Source organism: Natrix helvetica (genome assembly GCF_964273705.1).
Source record: "Natrix helvetica genome assembly, chromosome: 1".
NCBI lineage: Eukaryota > Metazoa > Chordata > Lepidosauria > Squamata > Natricidae > Natrix > Natrix helvetica.
The window spans coordinates 15,858,396-15,878,333 of NC_138548.1; the positions used below are offsets into that span (position 1 = coordinate 15,858,396).

The 19,938-nt window shown below is 41.7% G+C and overlaps 1 protein-coding gene across 4 annotated transcripts in view; it reads right to left on the reverse strand.

The window, feature by feature from the left end:
- Window positions 1-7,137, reverse strand: part of DOT1L (DOT1 like histone lysine methyltransferase) — a 98,580-nt gene extending 91,443 nt beyond the window's left edge. For 2 of the 4 annotated variants that reach the window (XM_081958029.1, XM_081958028.1), the window contains exon 1: window positions 6,618-7,136. In XM_081958029.1, coding sequence (XP_081814155.1) covers window positions 6,618-6,619 — 2 coding nt within the window. In that variant the 5' untranslated portion in view covers window positions 6,620-7,136. Of the gene's footprint in view, window positions 1-6,617 lie in introns of all 4 variants that reach the window. The other 2 variants (XM_081958030.1, XM_081958032.1) reach the window with 2 other exon arrangements.
- Between the last annotated feature and the right edge of the window lie 12,801 nt (window positions 7,138-19,938).

The following is a 19,938-nucleotide window of genomic DNA, read 5'->3' on the forward strand; positions in this document are numbered from 1 at the left end:
TGAGGAGAAATTTCCTGACAGTTGGAACAATTAATCAGTGGAACAGAAGTTGCCTCCAGAAGTTGTGAATGCCCCAACACTGGAAGTCTTTAAGAAGATGTTGGATAGCCATTTGTCTGAAACGGTATAGGGTTTCCTGCCTAGGCAGGGGGTTGGACTAGAAGACCTTCAAGGTCCCTTCCAACTCTGTTATTCTATTCTATTCTATTCTATTCTAACACTGGCTTAGCTAGTTGGCTATTCTGGATAACTAGTGGTCAAAAGTATTGATATTCCATCCTTAGCCACTGGAAAAAATACTGAATTTCTAACAGGCACTGCCAATATAACTATGCATATAACTCATATGAATCTGGAACTTGACATAATCCAACATACAAACAAATCCTTCCTGGTAATTTAGTAGCAGAATGCCTGCTAGGCAAGCAAAGGTCCAAAGTTTAATACGCTGCTTCTCTGTTTTATAGCTCTTGCATTAGCAGAGCTGGTAGAAACTTTTCAGTGATCTAGGAGATCTGGCTCGAGTCCACCACGATTAAGAGAAATAGTCTGCCACATTGTTTTAAAAAAAAAACTCCTGGAAGATCTGTATTTATGTCTTGTACAATATAAGGACCAAATGAGATGATAAGTGCTAACACTTAGGCTCCATCTTGTAAAGAGGCTGTTATCAGGAACTGCTTTTATGGCAATGCACAAAAAAAAAAAAAAAAGTAAGAGGACCATGTATAAGGAAGAAACTGAAATTTCTTCTCCAGTCTCCTGAGGTGTCATGTTGCCAAAAAATTCAAACCTGGCCTTTTCTATGGAACACTCTCGTCACCTGCCACATATAACACAGGCAATTCCCCCTTGGCTGCCTGCAGAACCAAGAACTAGAGCAGTGAAACTAAGAGGCCTTTTGTTGATGCCAGAGAGAGCTACGCTCCAAAACCACAGCAGACCCCCCTCTTCCCCTTGATGCCAAATAGCTTCTATACCAGAGGAGGAGGAGGGGGGAGAGAAAGAAAAATAAAGTCTTCATTTGACTACAGTACAATATTCCTCTGGTTTCCAAGATTATTTTCCAAAAAAAAAAAAGATTTTGCACATTTCTGCTGCAATGGCTTGCCTTGCTCTCTCTTTCTGCAGCCATTTCAGTGCAATTTGGAAAAGGGGTAGGTGGGGGGAAAGTCTCCCAAATGCTGGGGAGTTTGACATTTGGAAAGAAAAGGGTTCTTGACACAATTTTGAGGAACTCCCTGCCATGAGATATTGTGATGACAAAGGACTCAGATTTGAAAATGAATTAAACCAGGGTGTCCAAACTTGAGAACTTTAAGACTTGTGGACTTTAAGACATGCTGGCTGGGGAATTCTGGAAATTGAAGTCCACAAGTCTTAAAAGTTCTCAAGTTTGGACACCCCTGAATTAGACAAAATGAGAGCCCAACTCACAGGGTTGTTGTGATTGTGGGGGAAATAGGAGGAGCTGCCCTGAGTTATTTATAATAATAAAAGCAGGGTAGAAAGAAAGAAAATAAGTAAGAGAAATAAACACGGAGGACTATTTAAGCTAGTAATGATTAGCCAAAATCAACAAACAGATATTTCAATTGGGTAGGCTGTGGACTTGGGAATTTTTCAAGAATATCTAGGTTGCCAATTGTTGGAAACCAGATATGCTGATTCAGCAGAGATCTTACAGATTTATTTGGTGATCATAAAGACAGCCAGGATTGGACAATCACAAAATACTACTTCCCATTACTACAACTACAACAAAAACAGATTCTGAAATGTGTCAGGTTGGTAGTCATAACAGAAGTGTCAGATTCTCAGAAAAGATTCTAAGAAAAGAACTGTCACAGTCAAGACTTGAAAGCCCAATAAAATAAGTATTCTGTCCTTAATACATTGCTACACCAACTTCCATAAGAGCTTGAGTTAGACCTGCATACTGAATGCACTCCATTCATTAGTAGGAACTATTTTGTAGGAAAACCAGTCAAACCAATTGCAGATAGTTGCCACGGAGCAACCGAAGCATATTAATTCCCCGGGGGGGGGGGGGGGACTTGTGGCAGGCACCACAGCACAGAAGATATTTTACAGCTCACACCTTTAGTGAATAAAGGGAGAATAAACTTCTGAAATGCTTGCATTCATTTGTTTCTAGGAAGCAATGAATAGCAAAATATAGTCCTCTAGATATCACTAACTTACTATAATGTTAATCACAGTAAGGAGGCTTCTAGATCAGATAAACCCACTGGCCTGATCTATTAGAGAAGGAAAGTTTCTGTGCACCAGGCCAGATTATATTTTGCCTAGGTAGTGGATTTTGTCTTTTCTGACTGGTAACAGCTTTACAACAAAAGAGTTTCTTTTTTTATTAACTACTTTCTGATCCTTTTAATTGGACTCCCTTCACTACATTGCACTGAGCAATGGGTCTCCGCCTCATGCTTAGAAAAGTATATCCTTGTATTTTCCTTTTAACATATGTTGTTCTAGCTTTGGGAAAAAAAGAAAATCAAAATTTCAAACATGAGCAACATTAGTAAAACACTAATGTACAGAAAGAAAACAAAGTTTTGTAATGATCACACCTTAAGCAAAATATGCTCTGAGGAAATGATTCCAGTACTCAGTAAAGATTCTAATGTACTATATGCCTATTAAGATCTGCAGAGCTTAATAGCACTTACTCCCATTTACATTTATTTAGGATTATAGGCAAGGTGGATAGCAATTACTGTAGGCTTCATACTGAAATTAAAAGTAAAGTTAAAAAAAAACCTCATTAGTTATGGGTGCACCTCTCTCTCCATGTCTCTCTAGAGAGGGAGGGAGGGAGAGAAATGGAGCTGGCCAAGCAGGAAAGAACACATGAACAATTGCAGGCTCCATGCTCTCTGGGAATGGCAGTCAAAAATAGCTCATCCTTCTGAATAAGCAGGAAGTTTTAGAAATCAGATAACTGAGGACCCAAGATGACATAAGGCCAATGATAGCACATTTTATTCATCTTTCCACAAAGAAATGCTATTCTAATTCCTCATCTCCTCTGCTGAAATGCAGTAGAAATACCCACGCCATGTGACTTTCTGGCAGCTCCAAGTTCACTGAAATTCAACAGCAAAATACCTCATTTAGGGTAGCAGCATGGCTTTCGCTCAACTTTGAACCCGGGTGGCTCTTTGGTTGAAAATGGAAACCCATAGCCTTTTTGAAGCAGAATGTTTCCCATTCCTACTCTTAAACCCCTCCCCAAGGTAAAAATCAGACTGGACATTTTCAGCCCACCTCTTCCAGTAATGCCTCAGATAAGCCATTTTTGACCAGCTGGTAGGCAGAAAAGCTATGGTCCCTCCCCTGATCCAAAAAAAGGATGCCCAGTTCTAATCTGCATCAGTCAAATTCAATATATTGTACAGTCTACTTCCTTTTCCCTGTGAAATATGGAATACAAATGGAGAAATGCCACACAGTGCAAGAATAGACAAACAGTTCCATGCCAAGTTTTTTTTTAATAATTATACTCCCATTCTTTAAGAAGAATGCAATTCCCCACCCCTGCTAAGATAGCAAACACATGGTATGGCAAGTATGTGAAGATTTACACATACGCGCACACACAAACACACACTCTCTCTCTTTCTGACACCCCCACAAACATATTCTGTATTCATAACTGTCATTTCCCAGGGCCACATCATTACAAAACACAATGATTCATTAGAAAAGTTTAGCCAAAATTTGTGAAATGTGTAAAATATTATGCAGCAAAGGCATTACAAAAATAAAATGAAGCGTCACCACTGATGTGTGCAATAACCAAATATGGACTGCAACTATAGAATTAAGAAGAATGAATTTGTGCATTTATCACTAGAGGAAAGGGAAATTTGCAAAGAATTCTTTATTTAAGTCTCAGTTCTATCTTCCTCCTCCCACTACTGTTTCGTTTCCTTTTTAAAACAGAGGAAAATGAAACATATTCCTCATTCAGTACAGTCAGAAAGTTAACTTTACAGAGTCTTCTATGTTTCAGTCCAAAGCAATTCCAAAAATGTACACCTGAAGAAAGGAAGTAAAGGATAAGCTAATTAATATTCCAATTATTTTATTTAGTTATAATCAGTCTTCTACCTCCTGAGAACTCTGTTATCTAGAGTAGAAATAATATCCTAGTCTTTATACAAACATTCTAATTCATACAGACACAATCATTCCAAATTACAACCCTTCTTATGTGGTTTAAACCCACCGTCTGGTTATTTGAAGTGCTTAGAAAAAAGAAAAGAGAAAAAGAGAAAAGTTTTTAATCAATAGTAATTCATCATGAAAATATAAAACGTGAGACTGTTGAGCAGGGCTACAGACAGAGATTATGGAGTGTAGAAAAGACAGGGAGGGTGGAACAGAATGGAACAAATATTGTTTGGGTGTGGACAGGGAGTATCTGCAAGTAATGAGTCACCCACAACAGGAAAAGTAGGATTATTTTAAAATGGCTGGCCTGGGATGTAAGGAATGTTTGCAAGATTTTTTTAAAAAAAGTGACAGGGTGGGGAATACCAAAGAGTTGGCAGAGAACCAAGAAAGCAACAACACAGTGTCCTGAGGGAGGCCAGCTATCTGTGGGTCAACTAAGGATTTGGGGGCTAAAGCAAATTCCAGAGTTTGACAGGCAACAGTTGAATTGTAAGGAGGATGCCCCTTCTCTGAAGATAGATTATCACAATAGCAGTGAGAATAAAAGAATAAAATAAGTCCCAAGGCAACGGAAAAGCTACACTGAATATAGGCAGCTGTCCATCAGGAATGCAGCTCTTTCTGCATACCATAAACCTGAATTCATCAAGACATTGAGTTAAGACCAGATGACCTTTAAAGTTGATTCCAACTTTGCAATACTATGATTAACAAACAAGAAATAAAGACTGCAAAAGTGGCATCAAGAACACAAAATATATAAAATACAGTACTTTCAGCAGAATGTAAGAGATAGTTCGCAAGAATAGACCAAAGTTTCATCAAATCCATAAACCTATTTTCCACAGTGGCTGTTTGTCACACAGTCTTGATTAACTGAACTACAGTATTAAAGGTTAAATAAATCCTATTTCCTAAATTCCCATAACATACACTGCAGAGTTCACACAACACATTTAAATGTCATATGTACTCTGAATGCAGTCAGTAGTTTGATAAAATGTTTTCAATAATCCTAAAGACCCTCCCTCATAATTGCATCCAAAAATTGACATTCAAGAAATTCGCTACCTTTAAGACAGTTTATCTTTTGAACTCCTTGATAAGGATAAACATGCTTACTCCACATTGTCTAATTTCTTTGTAAAAGTATGTACATTCGAATCTATTGCATACAGATTGTGATAGCAAATTGTAAAAAAAACATTATAAATGTGTTAAGAATGAAAGGAAGTTTTTACTAAGGTGATCAATCAAAAGGAAAACCTAAAGTCTGAGAAAGGAAAGCAGAAGAGAAAACAGTACATTTTCAGAACACATACTGTACTAGCATGAAAAAAAATTGGCAGCAATGTAACTAGAGGACAACTCCAAATATATCTGGTTTAGAAGACGGTTGAGAACTTAGGTTTTGAGGAGGTCAAGCCAGGACGAGTGCCTGGGACATAAAAAACTGGGAGAATGAGAAAAGATGGTGCAGATAGATGAGAAAATATCAAAGGTGAAATTTCATGATTATTTTCTCTTTATTTAGAAATAAAAGGAACTAGAAGGGAGGGAACAAGGGTTCCTCAAGCACCCCTCAGTTTTTCTATCACAATGCAATCAGGTCTCCCCCATTTCCTAATGCCTTAGGTAACAGCCCCATAATGCACCCAAACCAGGGGGGGGTCTTTGCACCTATTATTCTATAATAAATGTTATTAAATTTCCCCAGCACAAAAATACCCTTTCCATTTTCCGTTTAGCAGGAATTCAAAAGGCAATTCTCACGGGCTCGATTCCCTCCATATAATCTTAAATGAAAACCTGGGCGAAGTGACACCAAACAGCTGCCTGTCAATCCTCCCCAACTCCGTTTTCCTAAGGTACCTCGCTACAATGACAGCACATTATTTCGCTCTCCCCTCCACACACAAACACTCTTGTGGTTCTTTTCCACGAGGCTACCTCACACCCGATTTCGGTTCGGTTCAGCCTCCCAGTTCCACTCGTCTAAAAAATAACAATTTAAAAATAAACCCTTGCAATTCCCACTTGGCACCTTTCTCAAACTTTTCTCCCCTTTTATTTCTAATCACTCCCAGCAGACGTCCCATCCATGACACCCAATAATCGTACCCGGATTTTTCCTTTGCATTCCCCCCCCCCTCCTTTTCAGGTTAATTTCCTCTTCCAAATTCCTTTCTACTTTACTAAAATTATTCCCGCAGGGCTCCCAGTCTCTCTCTCTCCCTCTCTCAAAAAAGGGCACTTCTCTTTCTCATTTCCCACCGTGCCCATAAAAGTAACCCTCCTGGGACTCCCTGCTCCTTCGGAAGACCCCCCCCCCAATATTCCCGTGACACCCCGATCCCCTTCATCTCCTCCCCACCGGGGCGCCCAAGGACGACTCTCTCCTTCTCCCGCACACTCACATAAACGGGCAGGGGCCAGGGGTAGACGGCCGGCTCCGCTCCCACTGGCGACTTCAGCCTGAGCTCCAACCTCTCGCCCATGCTGGCGGCGGAAGAGAGCGAGCAGAGCAGAGCCTCAGTGAGAGGATAGGTCAGCTCGGGGCGGCCAAAGGGAGCAAGTGGCGGCGGACCCGCACCATGCTAGAGCGGCAGGTCGGCGGAGAGCGAAACGGCGGCGGCGGCGGCTGAGGAGGACCAGCCCGCGAGCGAGCGGCCGCTCCTTCCCTTCACGCGCTCTCTCTTCTCTATTGTCGCCCGCGCCGGGCCGGGCTTTTCGTCAGCAATAGCAGCAGCAGCAGCAGCAGCAGCCGCGCCGCCGCCATTTTGGGCCGCCCCCGCCGGCGTCAAAAGCCAGGGGCCGCCCAGTGGAGGTGGTGGTAATGATGAGGGCGATGACGGTTAACAGCGAGATGGGAGAGGGAGGGCAATTATGTATTTTTTTAAAAAAAAGAAAAAGAATTTTAAAAAACCCGTGCGGGCGGAGAACGTCAACCCAAAATGTATCAAGTGCAGCTTTTATTGCTCGTCTTACGTCCTTCACTCCACCACTCTTGAAGAAAAATTATAGCTTCACGTAGAGAGGCGGGGGGAGGGGGGAGCCGACGTCGTGCGCGACGAGGGGCCAGGGGGAGGAGATTGGCGCGTACGCATTCGTGCTCCTTAAGGGTACGCACGCACGTCCCAGATGTAAGTGAATTATTCGAAAGAGAAGCCTCGGCGAAGGGAAGGGAGGGGGAGGAGGAGGAGGGGCGCTCGCGCAAAACTCAGACGAAGAGGCGCGCGGCGCCAAGATAAAAGGGACGTCCGCCTTCGTCCTACCTCACGTTCTGTTCTCCCAACCCCCTCCTCCTCGCTCCTTTCACACATACGTTCGCTCTCCCCCATCCAGGCTTTTGGTCCCCCCCCCTGTGTACACTAAGGAGGAGTCTCAGTGGATTAAAAAAAAAGAGCGCGAGTGTCGGGAGCGAATTTAAAAATAAATATTTAAAAGAAGCGGGCCCGGATCTGTGTCCGCCTTGGCCAGAGCGCGCGCGCGCGCGCCTCCTTGTCCTCACTTGCCCTCAGTGGAGGCCTCGGCTGCGGCGGCGGCCGCGCGCTCGCGCTTCCTCCGCCTCCTCGAGCGCCCCCACCCATTTCGTGTCTTGGCGCGCGAACGCCTCCTCCTCACGAAGCTTCCCTCCCCCCACGCACGAGGCGCACGAAGAAAATAGTAACGGTCACGCTGAAACTTCAGTGAGTCCCTCTAATCATTACAGTCGTGTTTTCAACCCACACATCACAACACACACATATTCACTCACTCACTCACACACACACACACACAAAGCGATTCCCTAGGCAATCCTCGCGCGGGAAGTCACGACGCGCACGTCAGATTTTCCTCAGGTATGTATTCGACTTATAAATAGTAGACACACGCAACGCAGACTCATGTTCACACGTAGAAAAGGGGGCTGGTGTGAGGGAAGGAGAGACATGGAAAAGATGACAAGGCAAGCCTGGCAAGGTTTGACTCCCTGCCTTAATTAAGCCCAATCTACCTCTGAATGAAGGCGGATGCTTTTCCTGGTTTTGGCTCATTTGTCTTAAAATTGCCCTGTTGCTGTCAGTCTCCCCCACCCCACCCCCGCCGCCATAGAGATAAGAATACACCATAATTAATGCTGTAGCCATCCGGTGCTTATGCTGAGGGGTAGCAGGTACATAAGGGCAATTGGATCCTTTTCTTTCCCCCTGGAAAATGACCGCCTACACGTATTACACGTATTTACAAATACTAAAAGGAGAATAAAAACAGCACAAATGAAGTTATGGTGCAAGTCTTTATTTCCGATGGAAATCTGCTTTCGATTTTGAGGTTAAAATACTAAATAATTATTCATGTTTGCTGGCAGCGGCTGGGGGCATCCTCAGAAAAGTCCAGGTAATGCATATAGGGGAGGATACCAATTAAGCTATCTCAGTAAGCAGTTGTGAGGATAAATGTTGAGGTTAGGAGGAGAAAAACATTTTTGCTACCCTGAGATTCTTGGAGGAATGGTAGGCAAAGCAATTCTTCTATTAAGCCATCCTCCATGGCAACTTATTTAGAGGTGGACTGAATCTGAACATGGAGTTTCCATCAAAGTGTACCCGAGAATGCAAGAAATTGTCAAACTAAATCAGGTTAGGGGTCCATGTAGCCTTCAAAAGAAGACAAAAACAGCAGTTCTATTTTGTTTATCCTAAATAATTTGTAAAAAAAGTAGACAATGAGAATACAGAAGTGTTTCTTACCTGTAGAAGTGTGGATTTGGCTAATTATATTTGTCCTCCCCTCCCCCATTTTTAGTTATTTAATCTAGTGTTCATTGTTTCTTTTTTTCTGCATGTTAGTGTGAATTAATGTGATTATCCTGGAAACAGAAAAGTGTACATGTAGGAATAAAAATATATTTGTACACTAAGAATCTATTCTGCAGTGTTTTCCACATCAGTAACAGTGGTACTTTATCCACTATGTTCAAGAGACATAATATCAGAACTAGGCACAGGATTGCAGCTTTCCATCTATCTTGATGCTTTTGTTTACTGCTTTCTGGTTAGTAAATTTGAGATTCCGTGGCAATTGCAAAGGGAAATGTGGATGCTTGGAACGTGCAGGCAGATGCTCCCTGCAGCTGTTGGCACAGAACATTTGAAAGGAGACGTCATTGAGAAGCTGTTCAAACTGTGTCAGCGTTTCTTGCTGATAGGGAGTGAAGCATATCTATTCAGTCCCTCTGTAGCATCTGCTCAAGGACAATTCCAAAGAGTTCTCCTATGTTCAAGATCACCACTATTTCTACACATTAATGTTAATTTAAATAAATGAACCTTTATTATTGCATGTCTAAACACAGTATATAGCTGGCACTGAGGACATTTCCTTTTCAAGTCCACAGCAAAATTTATCAGTGCTCTCAAAATTCAAGTCTAGTAGTTTACATTTCAAAGGTTTTCCATTTTTGCTTTTGAAACATACAACAGGCAATAAATATTACCACACCCTCTCTTTCCTATTCCCTCTACACCCTTTTATTCATGGCAATACTGTAGTTTTAAATAGGTCTATGGCTATGTGAAGTCATTTTACATCAGTTTAATATTACTGAAATTAAATGCATTTCCTCCAAAATTCAAAGTAGTATACTAACTCTCTTTTATCTTCAGATGTTTCTATGAGATATAACAGCTTCAATAAAATAAAACTCTGGCAGGTTTAAATTCTGGTATTCGCTGAATTTAGGAAAATATGGCTGCCCCACGCCAGATCCTTAAGACTCAGTTAATTCCCCCTTGATAATAAAATGACTCTAAAAGTTTATTAATTTAGCTAAAGATACATATAATGTCTTTTACTGAGGAACCTTGGCTCTAGGTAGTCTCCAAAATTGGTACTCTCCACTTCTGTTGGAACTGAAGCAACTCCCATAACTTTCAGTCAGTATTATATCTTAGCAGATTTCAAAATGGCATAAAGGTTTTGCTCTCTACACTATTTAGCTTTACATACCTAAGAAGCAATTCGATTGAATGATAGAATTGGCATTGCTTTAGCCTACCTTTACAAGTATAAACAAAAAATTAGAATAATTCAGTAAATTATGGTTCAGGTAACCATGGTTACTGCATTATCCCCAAACAACTAGTATAATGGAACTTACTGTAAGATTGGATTCAAACAATATATTTCATCAAAATTAAAATATCATTCTCAATATGCTGTGTTAACCCACTACATCCGAGGCATTGTCCATATTACACAAAACACTGTTAATCCATATGTTTATTGCTTTCCTAATGTCAAAAGTGTACCTTGGAAAAATTCCATATCTAGAACTTTATTTTCTTTCATTCAAACATGTCTGATTCTCGGAGACTGCCTAGACAAGTCCCTGCAACTTTCTTGACAAGATTTTTCAAAAATGATTTGCCATTGCATCCTTCATAGGACTGAAAATGACTAGCCCAAGATTAACGTAGCTGGCTTTGTGCCTAAGGTGGAATTATAACTCATAGTTTCTAGGCTGATGCCTTAACCACTACACCGAATTGGCTTTCTGTAGAACAATAACGTCAACATCTGGAACAATCATCATTTGAGTATAAGGAAATAAAAATTTGAAGGGTTCAAACATTAATCTTAAACTTTGGTTTCTATAAATCCAAGATGATAAGATAACTAGCTCCTTCCCATTATTAGGTATTCAACATTAAATATAATCTGACTGCTTCAGCTAGTCATTATTAAAAAATATATTCTGGGCTGCAAGACTGGCAGTAAACTCTTAATGAATAGACTTGGCATTGGTGGGGGAGGGACTTTTTCAGTCCAAATCTTTTTCTTGATACACAAAATAGATCACTGGATTTTGGGGTTTCCCTAGCACGACTGAGTATTTTTGTTGTGTACATTTAAGCAATAAGCTTTTTTCAACAATCCATGGCTTAATTGTTTCATGTACTAAGCCAGTAGAACAATCTTTTCCAACACTAATGCTCTCTAGATGTGTGGTATCAATGACTTGAGAAATGGACTGAAATATTATGAAATTTAACAGACAACAGCGCAGTCTAGTACTTTACTTTCACTTAGGAAACAAAAAGCAAATCCATAGGTTGGATATCTCAAATAGTAATACCTGTAGTTACTCATGCTTTAGTCACCTCTTAATTAGGTTACTACAATGCTTTCAAAATGAGGTTGCCCTTGAAGACCGCTTAGAAACTATTGCTGATTCAGAATACAGCAACATAGCCAGCGATGAGCAGATCACATTATGCCAATGTATCACTGCTGCTTTGTGAGCAGTACTTATTGCCAGTTATTTTCAAGTGCAATTTTAGGTGCTGGTTATCACCTGTAAAGCCCTTCATGGAATAAGCTAGGTTCTTTGAGGGTCCACCTAGCTTCAGTAGTTTCTATCTGTCCAGTAAGATCAGATAGAGCAGGGGTGTCAAACTCAAGGCCCGCATACTGGATTTGGCCCACCGGGTGCTTAAATCTGGCCATGGGGCTGGCCTGGAAATATCAAAGGACCGGCCCATGGTGCCACTGCCAACCAAAACAGGCCACCAGGGGGGAAAGGGGGTATGTGCCCCCCACCCCCATGGCAAGGTTTTAGCCTCCCCGGCCTCCTGTAGCACTCTGCTGGTCAAAAACAGACCACGTGGGACCTCTGCACAGCCCGTTTTTGGCCGGCAGAGTGCTACAGGAGGACTGGATTGGACTGGATTACAATTATGTGGCCTCAAGTAAGTGCCAGATCTGGATAGAAAACAAGCAACATCCTATGTTAATACTACAGTTTGATGCCAGATTTTACATACTGTAAATCCATTTAATCTACAATCAACAATCTATAATTGACAAGACATTTCTATTTACTATCCTGGAAATTCACCTCCGCTGTTAGATCTTGTATTATCATGTTATTTATGCTATTCTGCCTGGAAAAGCAATTTACTATTAAACAATGGGGTATAAATCTAGAAATAAAAAGTTTAGTGGAGTATGAAGAATAAGTAATAAATGTTTGCCAGTAATATCTGGTAGGAGAGATAGGAAAATGGTTATACTAAATAACTGTGGAAAAAAATAGAGGGAAAATGCATCTTGAGCCTATGTCCACCGCCCACCATGTCCATGCCCACCCCAGCCACACACCACCACCACCTGGCCCTCTTGAGGTCAAACACAAACCTGATGTGGCCCTCAATGAAATCGTGTTTCACATCACTGAGATAGTGATCACACCCCAAATCCCATCAATTAAAAAGTCTACAGAACTTAGGAAGCACACCTTCTGGTGATACCTGCACTGTGGAACACTGTCCCCACATATCTGTATTGTTCCCACCCCACTGCTGTTCTACAAGTCTTTGAATATCTGGATTTGCTCCCTGTCTGGGATTAGGATAACTGTCAATCTTCTTATTAGTTTTATGTTGTCTGGATATGCATATCTTCTTTCTTTTGTTTCCTATTTTGGAGATGTAAACCACTCACACGGTCTTTGGAAATCAGGCATCCTCTCTAGCCAATAAAATAAAATATTTTTTTGCAAAAAAAGACTTGACATAGTTGATTACAAATTGAATATGAGTCAGCAATCTGATGTGGCTCCAAAAACAGCTACTGCAACTTTAGGCTGTATCAGCTGAAGTATCATTTCCAAATAAAGGATATAATAATTCCATTTCATTTTGCTTTGGTCAGACCTTACCACAAAACTGTTCTGGACACTACACCTAAAGATGAATTAGAAATTAGAACAGTTTTAGGGAAGGGCAACAAAAATGAATAGGGGACTAGGAACTAAGGCCTACATGACATTCAAATTTAGTAATATAGGAAAAATTCTAAAGAGAGTAGTTCTGACAAAACTACTAGTAAAACCAATTAACCAGAGGTGGTGGGCCTCCACACTGGATATGTTTAAGTGAAATGAAGTAATCTAGCCAACAGTCAGGAGTGTTTCATTTTGGGTTTCTACATTGAGCAGGGTATTGGCCTCATCATTCTTTGAGTCAATCAGCTAGTAATCTTGGTATTAAACATAACGGCTAGGGAAGTCTAACAGTCTGTTTTCTCTAAATATGTAGAAAGAACCCCATTGAGAAAATGTAGCAGAAGTTCCCCTTAACTGAAGAAGCTGCTTAGATGAAAAGCAAAACATTTTCAAAGGAAAAAACCAAGAAAGTCCCATTGCCTTTTGGAAAAAGTACCCGTGGGACTACCATGACCTGTCCTGGATGATTAAGAATCTCCATAGACATTGCAGCAGAAGATAGCTTCCAATGTTCTGATGCTGTAGATAACTATAATAACAGGAGTCATCTTCCAAGATTAGTGAATTTCATGTTGGAAAACATGACACACTCTGGGGCAGCTGGTTGCTGATTGAAACTAGAAAGTCTTTTTCTCCTTGTTCTTCTCAGCTGTTCTGTATGCCTTTATCTGCTTCTCAACACATGTGTTACAGAAGCACATTCCAGTTATCTGCTTTGTATCATAAATGCTTTCATGATATATCTTTGGAGAATTTATACAAGTAATCTTGTTTTTTAAGCAGGCATATTAAAGTCTCATCAGTCTGACACATATTGCATTCACACAACTTTCTGAACTTGGATGTTTCAATATATGGAGTACTATATGTTGTATATTTTGGAGGGCACTTGTTTTGTTCTTTAATTGTTCCTTGGAACATTGTGCAGATCTTGCCATTGAGATTTGTAAGTAATTATTTAAGGCTTTACCATACTCTGAAACCAGCCAACTATGTTTATTCAATAAACCATGGTTAAACATTGTGCAACTCAAGAGACAGAGAACTGCAAGAAGGTAATCTACTTGGTTAAAAAAGCTAATTAGAATAGTCATCTTTCATCAATTTTACAATCAGTACAAAATTGGACACATTAATTTGTGTAGCTATGATATGTATGTTCCACCAGCACCAGCCCAACCTTTGGTTTTAATCATATACCTCAAGAACTTCCAGTTTAGCTCCTGTCGGTTCTGAACTGGGGAATCTCACTGATATAATTTCTACAGATAGTTCGACTATTAAAAGTTCAAGAGTGGTCCCAGGAAGAAAATATGGCTATCCTGGATCTCTTCAAATATATACATGAGCTTAGAAACAGAAAAGTATCTTAACAGTTTTAGTGACTATATTTTATCCTTTAGTCTTCTCATCTCTCTTACTTTTTAAGATTATGAATTCTCAACTTCCCACTCTGGAATGTGAAGGAAAATACAGGACCAAGAGGTTTTTGTTGTATTTCTTCATGTTCTATCAGGACAAATTAAAAGGAAAAATACTGATCAAATCTAGAAATGCTTCTATTTCTCGAACAAGAGCCAGAATTTGGAGACGAGAACATTTTCTTCGCCCTAAGCTCTAAACAACACCCATTTTAGAAAATTCTGCCTGGTTGAATTTAGATGACATACTTGAAATCAGGATGCAACTACCGCATGAAATTTTTTACTGTAGCAAAACATCTGACAGCAGTGATTTGGGTGGGGGGGAACCATCTCCAACTGGGGAGAAGCCAGTGTGATGTAATGGTTACAATAAAAGACAAAAAAAAAACCTGAGAGATGCTGGTTCTTGGTACCCTCAGCCATAGAAGCTCCATGGGTTATTTTGAACCAATTCTCACAGGATTGTTGCTGGAGGGGGGGATAGAAGTAGAGAGTACTATTTCTCTTGTTTTTGAGTCCTGAATCAGTGGTGGGTTTCTGCCGGATCGCACCGGATCGCGCGATCCGGTTGGAGAATGAACCCGGAAGTAATTTCCTGCCCCACCACCTTGGCGTTTTTTGCATCGGGGCTGACTCCCTGCCGCCACTGCTGCGCTACCTCATGTTCCTTGTCTTCTGGCCACGGCCCCACTCCGTGGAAAACATAGGCGCAATTACAGCCCGGAGCAGGAGCAAAGCCCCTTTCCCAACTGGCCCTCCCTCAGAAGGCTTCGGAGGGAAGCTTCTGCAGAAGCCCGGGCGAGTGACAACAAGTTCCCACCGTTACGAAGTCTCGGAGACTGGAATTTTCTGAGCTGTGCGCGCGCGCCTGTTTTCCACGGCATGGAGCAGCGGCGAGATTCTGCGTGGCTGGCAATGACTCAGGATGCCATCCGGGAAGACGAGGAATGCGAGGGGGGACCGTTGATTGCCTCCGGAATCATCGCTGGCCGCGCAGAGCCTCGCTGCTGCTCCACGCCGTGGAAAACAGGCGCACGCGCACAGCTCAGAAAATTACAGCCTCCGAGACTTCGTAACGGCGGGAACTTGTTGTCACTCGCCCGGGCTTTTGCAGAAGCTTCCCTCCAAAGCGTTCCGAGGGAGGAAGGGCCAGTTGGGAAAGGGGCTTTGCTCCTGCTCCGGGCTGTAATTGCGCCTATGTTTTCCACGGCGTGGAGCAGCGGCAAGGCTCTGCACGGCCAGCGATGATTCCGGGGGCCATCCGGGAAGACGAGGAACGCGAGGGGGGACCCTGCCCCCCACTGATGGCCTATGCTCCACGGTGTGGAGCAGCAGCGAGGCTCTGCGCGGACAGCGATGATTCCGGAGGCCGTCAATGGTCCCCCCTCGCGTTCCTCGTCTTCCCGGATGGCATCTGGAGTCATTGCCGGCCACGCAAACCTCGCTACTGCTCCACACCGTGGAAAACAGGCGCCCGCGCACAGCTCAGAAAATTACAGCCTCCGAGACTTCGTAACGGTGGGAACTTGTTGTCACTCGCCCGGGCTTATGCAGAAGCTTCCCTCCGAAGCCCTCCAAGCGAGGAAAGGCCAGTTGGAAAAGGGGCTTTGCTCCTGCTCCATGCTGTAAGCTTCCCTCCGAAGTCTTGGGATTTTCTGAGGAGCCCCCCAAGGAAAAACGCCGCTGCCAGGTAGTTAAAAGTACCTCTGGTTAAAAGCATATATTTTGGTCCTATGACTGCAGAATGCTGCAAAATACCATAAATGCAGGCCAGTTGTTGAGTGTTTCAAATGTGATTGGAACACTCAACAAGGTGACCACAGTGTGTGTGAGTGAGACAGACAGACAGACAGAGAGAGGAACAGAGAGGGAGTGAGGGAGGGAATCAGAAAGAGACTGACAGACACACACACACACACAAACACAGACAGAGAGAGACAGAGAGGGGGAGGGAGGGAGAGAAAGATAGACAGACAGAGAGACACACACAGAGTGAGTGATTAAGTGAATGAATGAGAGACAGACACACCCACATACACAGAGTGACAGAGAGAGAGGAAGGGAGGAGAGAGAGACAGAGGGAGAGACAGAGACAGACACACACACACAGAGTGACAGAGATGGGGGAAGGAGGAGGGAGATACAGAGAGAGAGAGACAGACAGATAGACACCCAGAGAAAATGACAGAGGGAGACAGAGAGGGAGAGAGAGACAAAGAGCCAGAGAGAGAGAGAGAGAGAAAGAAAAAGAAAAAAAGTGGGAGAGAGAGATGAAAGAAAGAAAAAGAACTTATGACCACAATTGAGCCCAAAATTTTGGTTGCTAAGCAAGAGCGTCGTTAAGTGAGTTTCACCACATTTTCCAAGTTAGCCATGCCCACCTGGTCACATGACTGCCAAGCCACTCCCACCAGGTCACATGGCCAGCAAGCCACTCCCACAAAGGAGGCCACACCCACAGAGTAGGTTCCAAAAAAATTTGAAACCCACCACTGTCCTAAATGAAAGGTAGAATCCAAGTAGTACTCAGTTTATAATGGCAGCTGGGATCATCGGCCATTACTAAGCAATGGGGTCAAAAATCATAACATTGCATGACTCCTCTGCTTAGCAACAGCAGTTCTAATAATCTCAGTTGCCATCATTAAGGGAGGATTGCATGTGACTACATAACTTCTAACTTCCTACAAGCTTTCCCATTGATCTTGCTTCTGAAAACTTGGTCATCCATTCCATGTTCTTTACCTCCCGGTTGGACTATTGCTGTGCATTCTACATGGGGCCCTTGAAGAGTGTCCAAAAAATTCAGCTGATGCAAAATGTGGTGGCACAAGCAATTATATGGTAGAACACACGTTACACTTCTGCTTTGAGAGATGCATTGATTACCAGTTTGTTTCCAGGTACAATCCAAGTTGTTGATGTTGACCTTCAAAACCGTGGGACTAGATTACTTGAGGGACTGCCTCTTCCAGCTAGATCCAGATCCAGAGAAAGCTATGGGTTCTGTCAGCTAGGGAACTACACTTGGCAAGCTCTAGGCAGCATGCCTTTTCTGAAGTGGAATCTTCTTCCCCCTGAAAGGTGGTTGCCCTAATCACTTCTGAGAATCCCTGAAGACCTGATTATGCCAGCAAGCCTGGGGATCCCAGGGGACAGGTAAACTTATTAACATCGTTTTGTTCCTTATTTCCTTGTTTGTTCTGTTTTTTATATTTTTAAATGCTTTTACCTAATTAATAATAAATGGATTTATGTATTTATTCACTGTTTTAGTTTTGTTGTTCACCACCCAGAATCACTTTTGGTGAGACGGGTAGCTATATAAATTAGATCAATCACAATCCCATGACCCTGGCTCACTGAAATATAATCACAAACTGCACACCAAACTGGTTAAGCATGTTATATAATTTTGTATTATTTCAACTAGCCATTTTATAATAAAAGAACAATCCCTTTTCCACAGGTTTGTCTGGCCAGACAACAATGCAATAATACAAAATATTGCTTTAAAAAATGTTTCTATGGGGTTGTGTTGTACTGCCCTCAGCTGGAAAGAAATAAGCACAACAATGTATTGGCATCATATTTAACTGCCATTTCTAGCTTAGTGCCCTCTAGATGTGCTGGGAAGGAAGGAAGTTGCAGCTCAAAAGATTTCAAATGCTTGGGTTGGGGAAGACCGGGTCCGGGATATTATACTGAAGCGTACAATTCTAATTACTTTCCTAAAGTGCACTTGACTTTGTTTCAAACACATATGTTTTAATTATTTTTAACTAATTTATCATGCATATTTTTAATTGAATTAAATTAAATTAAGTGGATATAGGAAAAAGTAATACAAATATTTTGACACAAATGCTAAAATTGTGTAAACATTTACTGAAAAGCTATACCTATTCAACAGAAATGTACACAGAAGAGCTGCCTAAGTGTGCTTGGTGTTCATTTATCATATTGTGTAGATTAACCATCAAAATCTATGCATCACAATTTGCCCGTTAAATCAAATTGTGATATATAGCACATTTGAGTCAGATTACAGAAGTGATCTATACTTCTTCTTTTGGGGCTTTTATCCTAAATACAATTACTGTACAAATAATTCCATTGAATACAAAAAGGAGCCATGTACTAGTACTGGTGTCTTGATCTCTGTACAGTACTATTGCAGACAGTCTGTTGAGACTATAGCCCTACACCACTTTTAAGCAAATTTGCTCAATCCAGAAAAGTCCTTATTAGTCTAGGATTGAAAAATTCCTGAAGACCACAGAAAAGGAGAATTCAAAATGAAACTAATTATTCAGCATCATGGTATAGCTAGTGACTGAGAAAAAAATGGTGCTATGTCTGCTTACTTTGTAAGTCTCTGTCGTTGAGATTGAATAGTAAATTCAAGGTATACTCTATTTTGGTTTAGTTCAGATTTTTTTACAGTGGATTAGAGCAACAGCAGAATAGGTTATATTAGGAGAAAGACCTGGTTCTGTTCTAAGAGAAAAGCTTTTAAAAGTGATTTCGATGAAACTACAGGTGAAACTCAAAAAATTAGAATATCGTGCAAAAGTTCATTTATTCCAGTAATGCAACTTAAAAGGTAAAACTAATATATGAGATAGACTCATTACATGCAAAGCAAAATAGTTCAAGCCGTGATTTGTCATAATTGTGATGATTATGGCTTACAGCTCATGAAAACCCCAAATCCACAATCTCAGAAAATTAGACTATGGTGAAAAGGTGCAATATTCTAGGCTCAAAAGTGTCCCACTCTAATCAGCTAATTAAGCCATAACACCTGCAATGAATTATTGAGCCTTTAAATGGTCTCTCAATCTGGTTCAGTAGGAATCACAATCATGGGAAAGACTGCTGACCTGACAGTTCTGCAGAAAACCATCATTGACACCCTCCATAAGGAGGGAAAGCCTCAAAAGGTAATTGCAAAAGACGTTGGATGTTCCCAAAGCGCTGTATCAAAGCACATTAATAGAAAGTTATGTGGAAGGGAAAAGTGTGGAAGAAAAAGGTGCACAAGCAGCAGGGATGACCGCAGCCTGGAGAGGATTGTCAAGAAAAGGCCATTCAAAAGTGTTGGGGACTTTCACAAGGAGTGGACTGAGGCTGGAGTCAGTGCATCAAGTGTCACCACACACAGACGGATCCTGGACATGGGCTTCAAATGTCGTATTCCTCTTGTCAAGCTGCTCCTGAACAACAAACAACATCAGAAGCGTCTTACCTGGGCTAAAGAAAAACAGACCTGGTCTGTTGCTCAGTGATCCAAAGTCTCTTTTCTGATGAGAGCAACTTTTGCATCTCATTTGGAAACCAAGGACCCGGAGTATGGAGAAAGAATGGAGAGGCACACACTGCAAGATGCTTGAAGTCCAGTGTGAAGTTTCCACAGTCTGTGTTGATTTGGGGAGCCATGTCATCTGCTGGTGTTGGTCCACTGTGCTTCATTAAGTCCAGGGTCATCTACCAGGAGATTTTGGAGCACTTCATGCTTCCTTCTGCAGATGAGCTTTATGG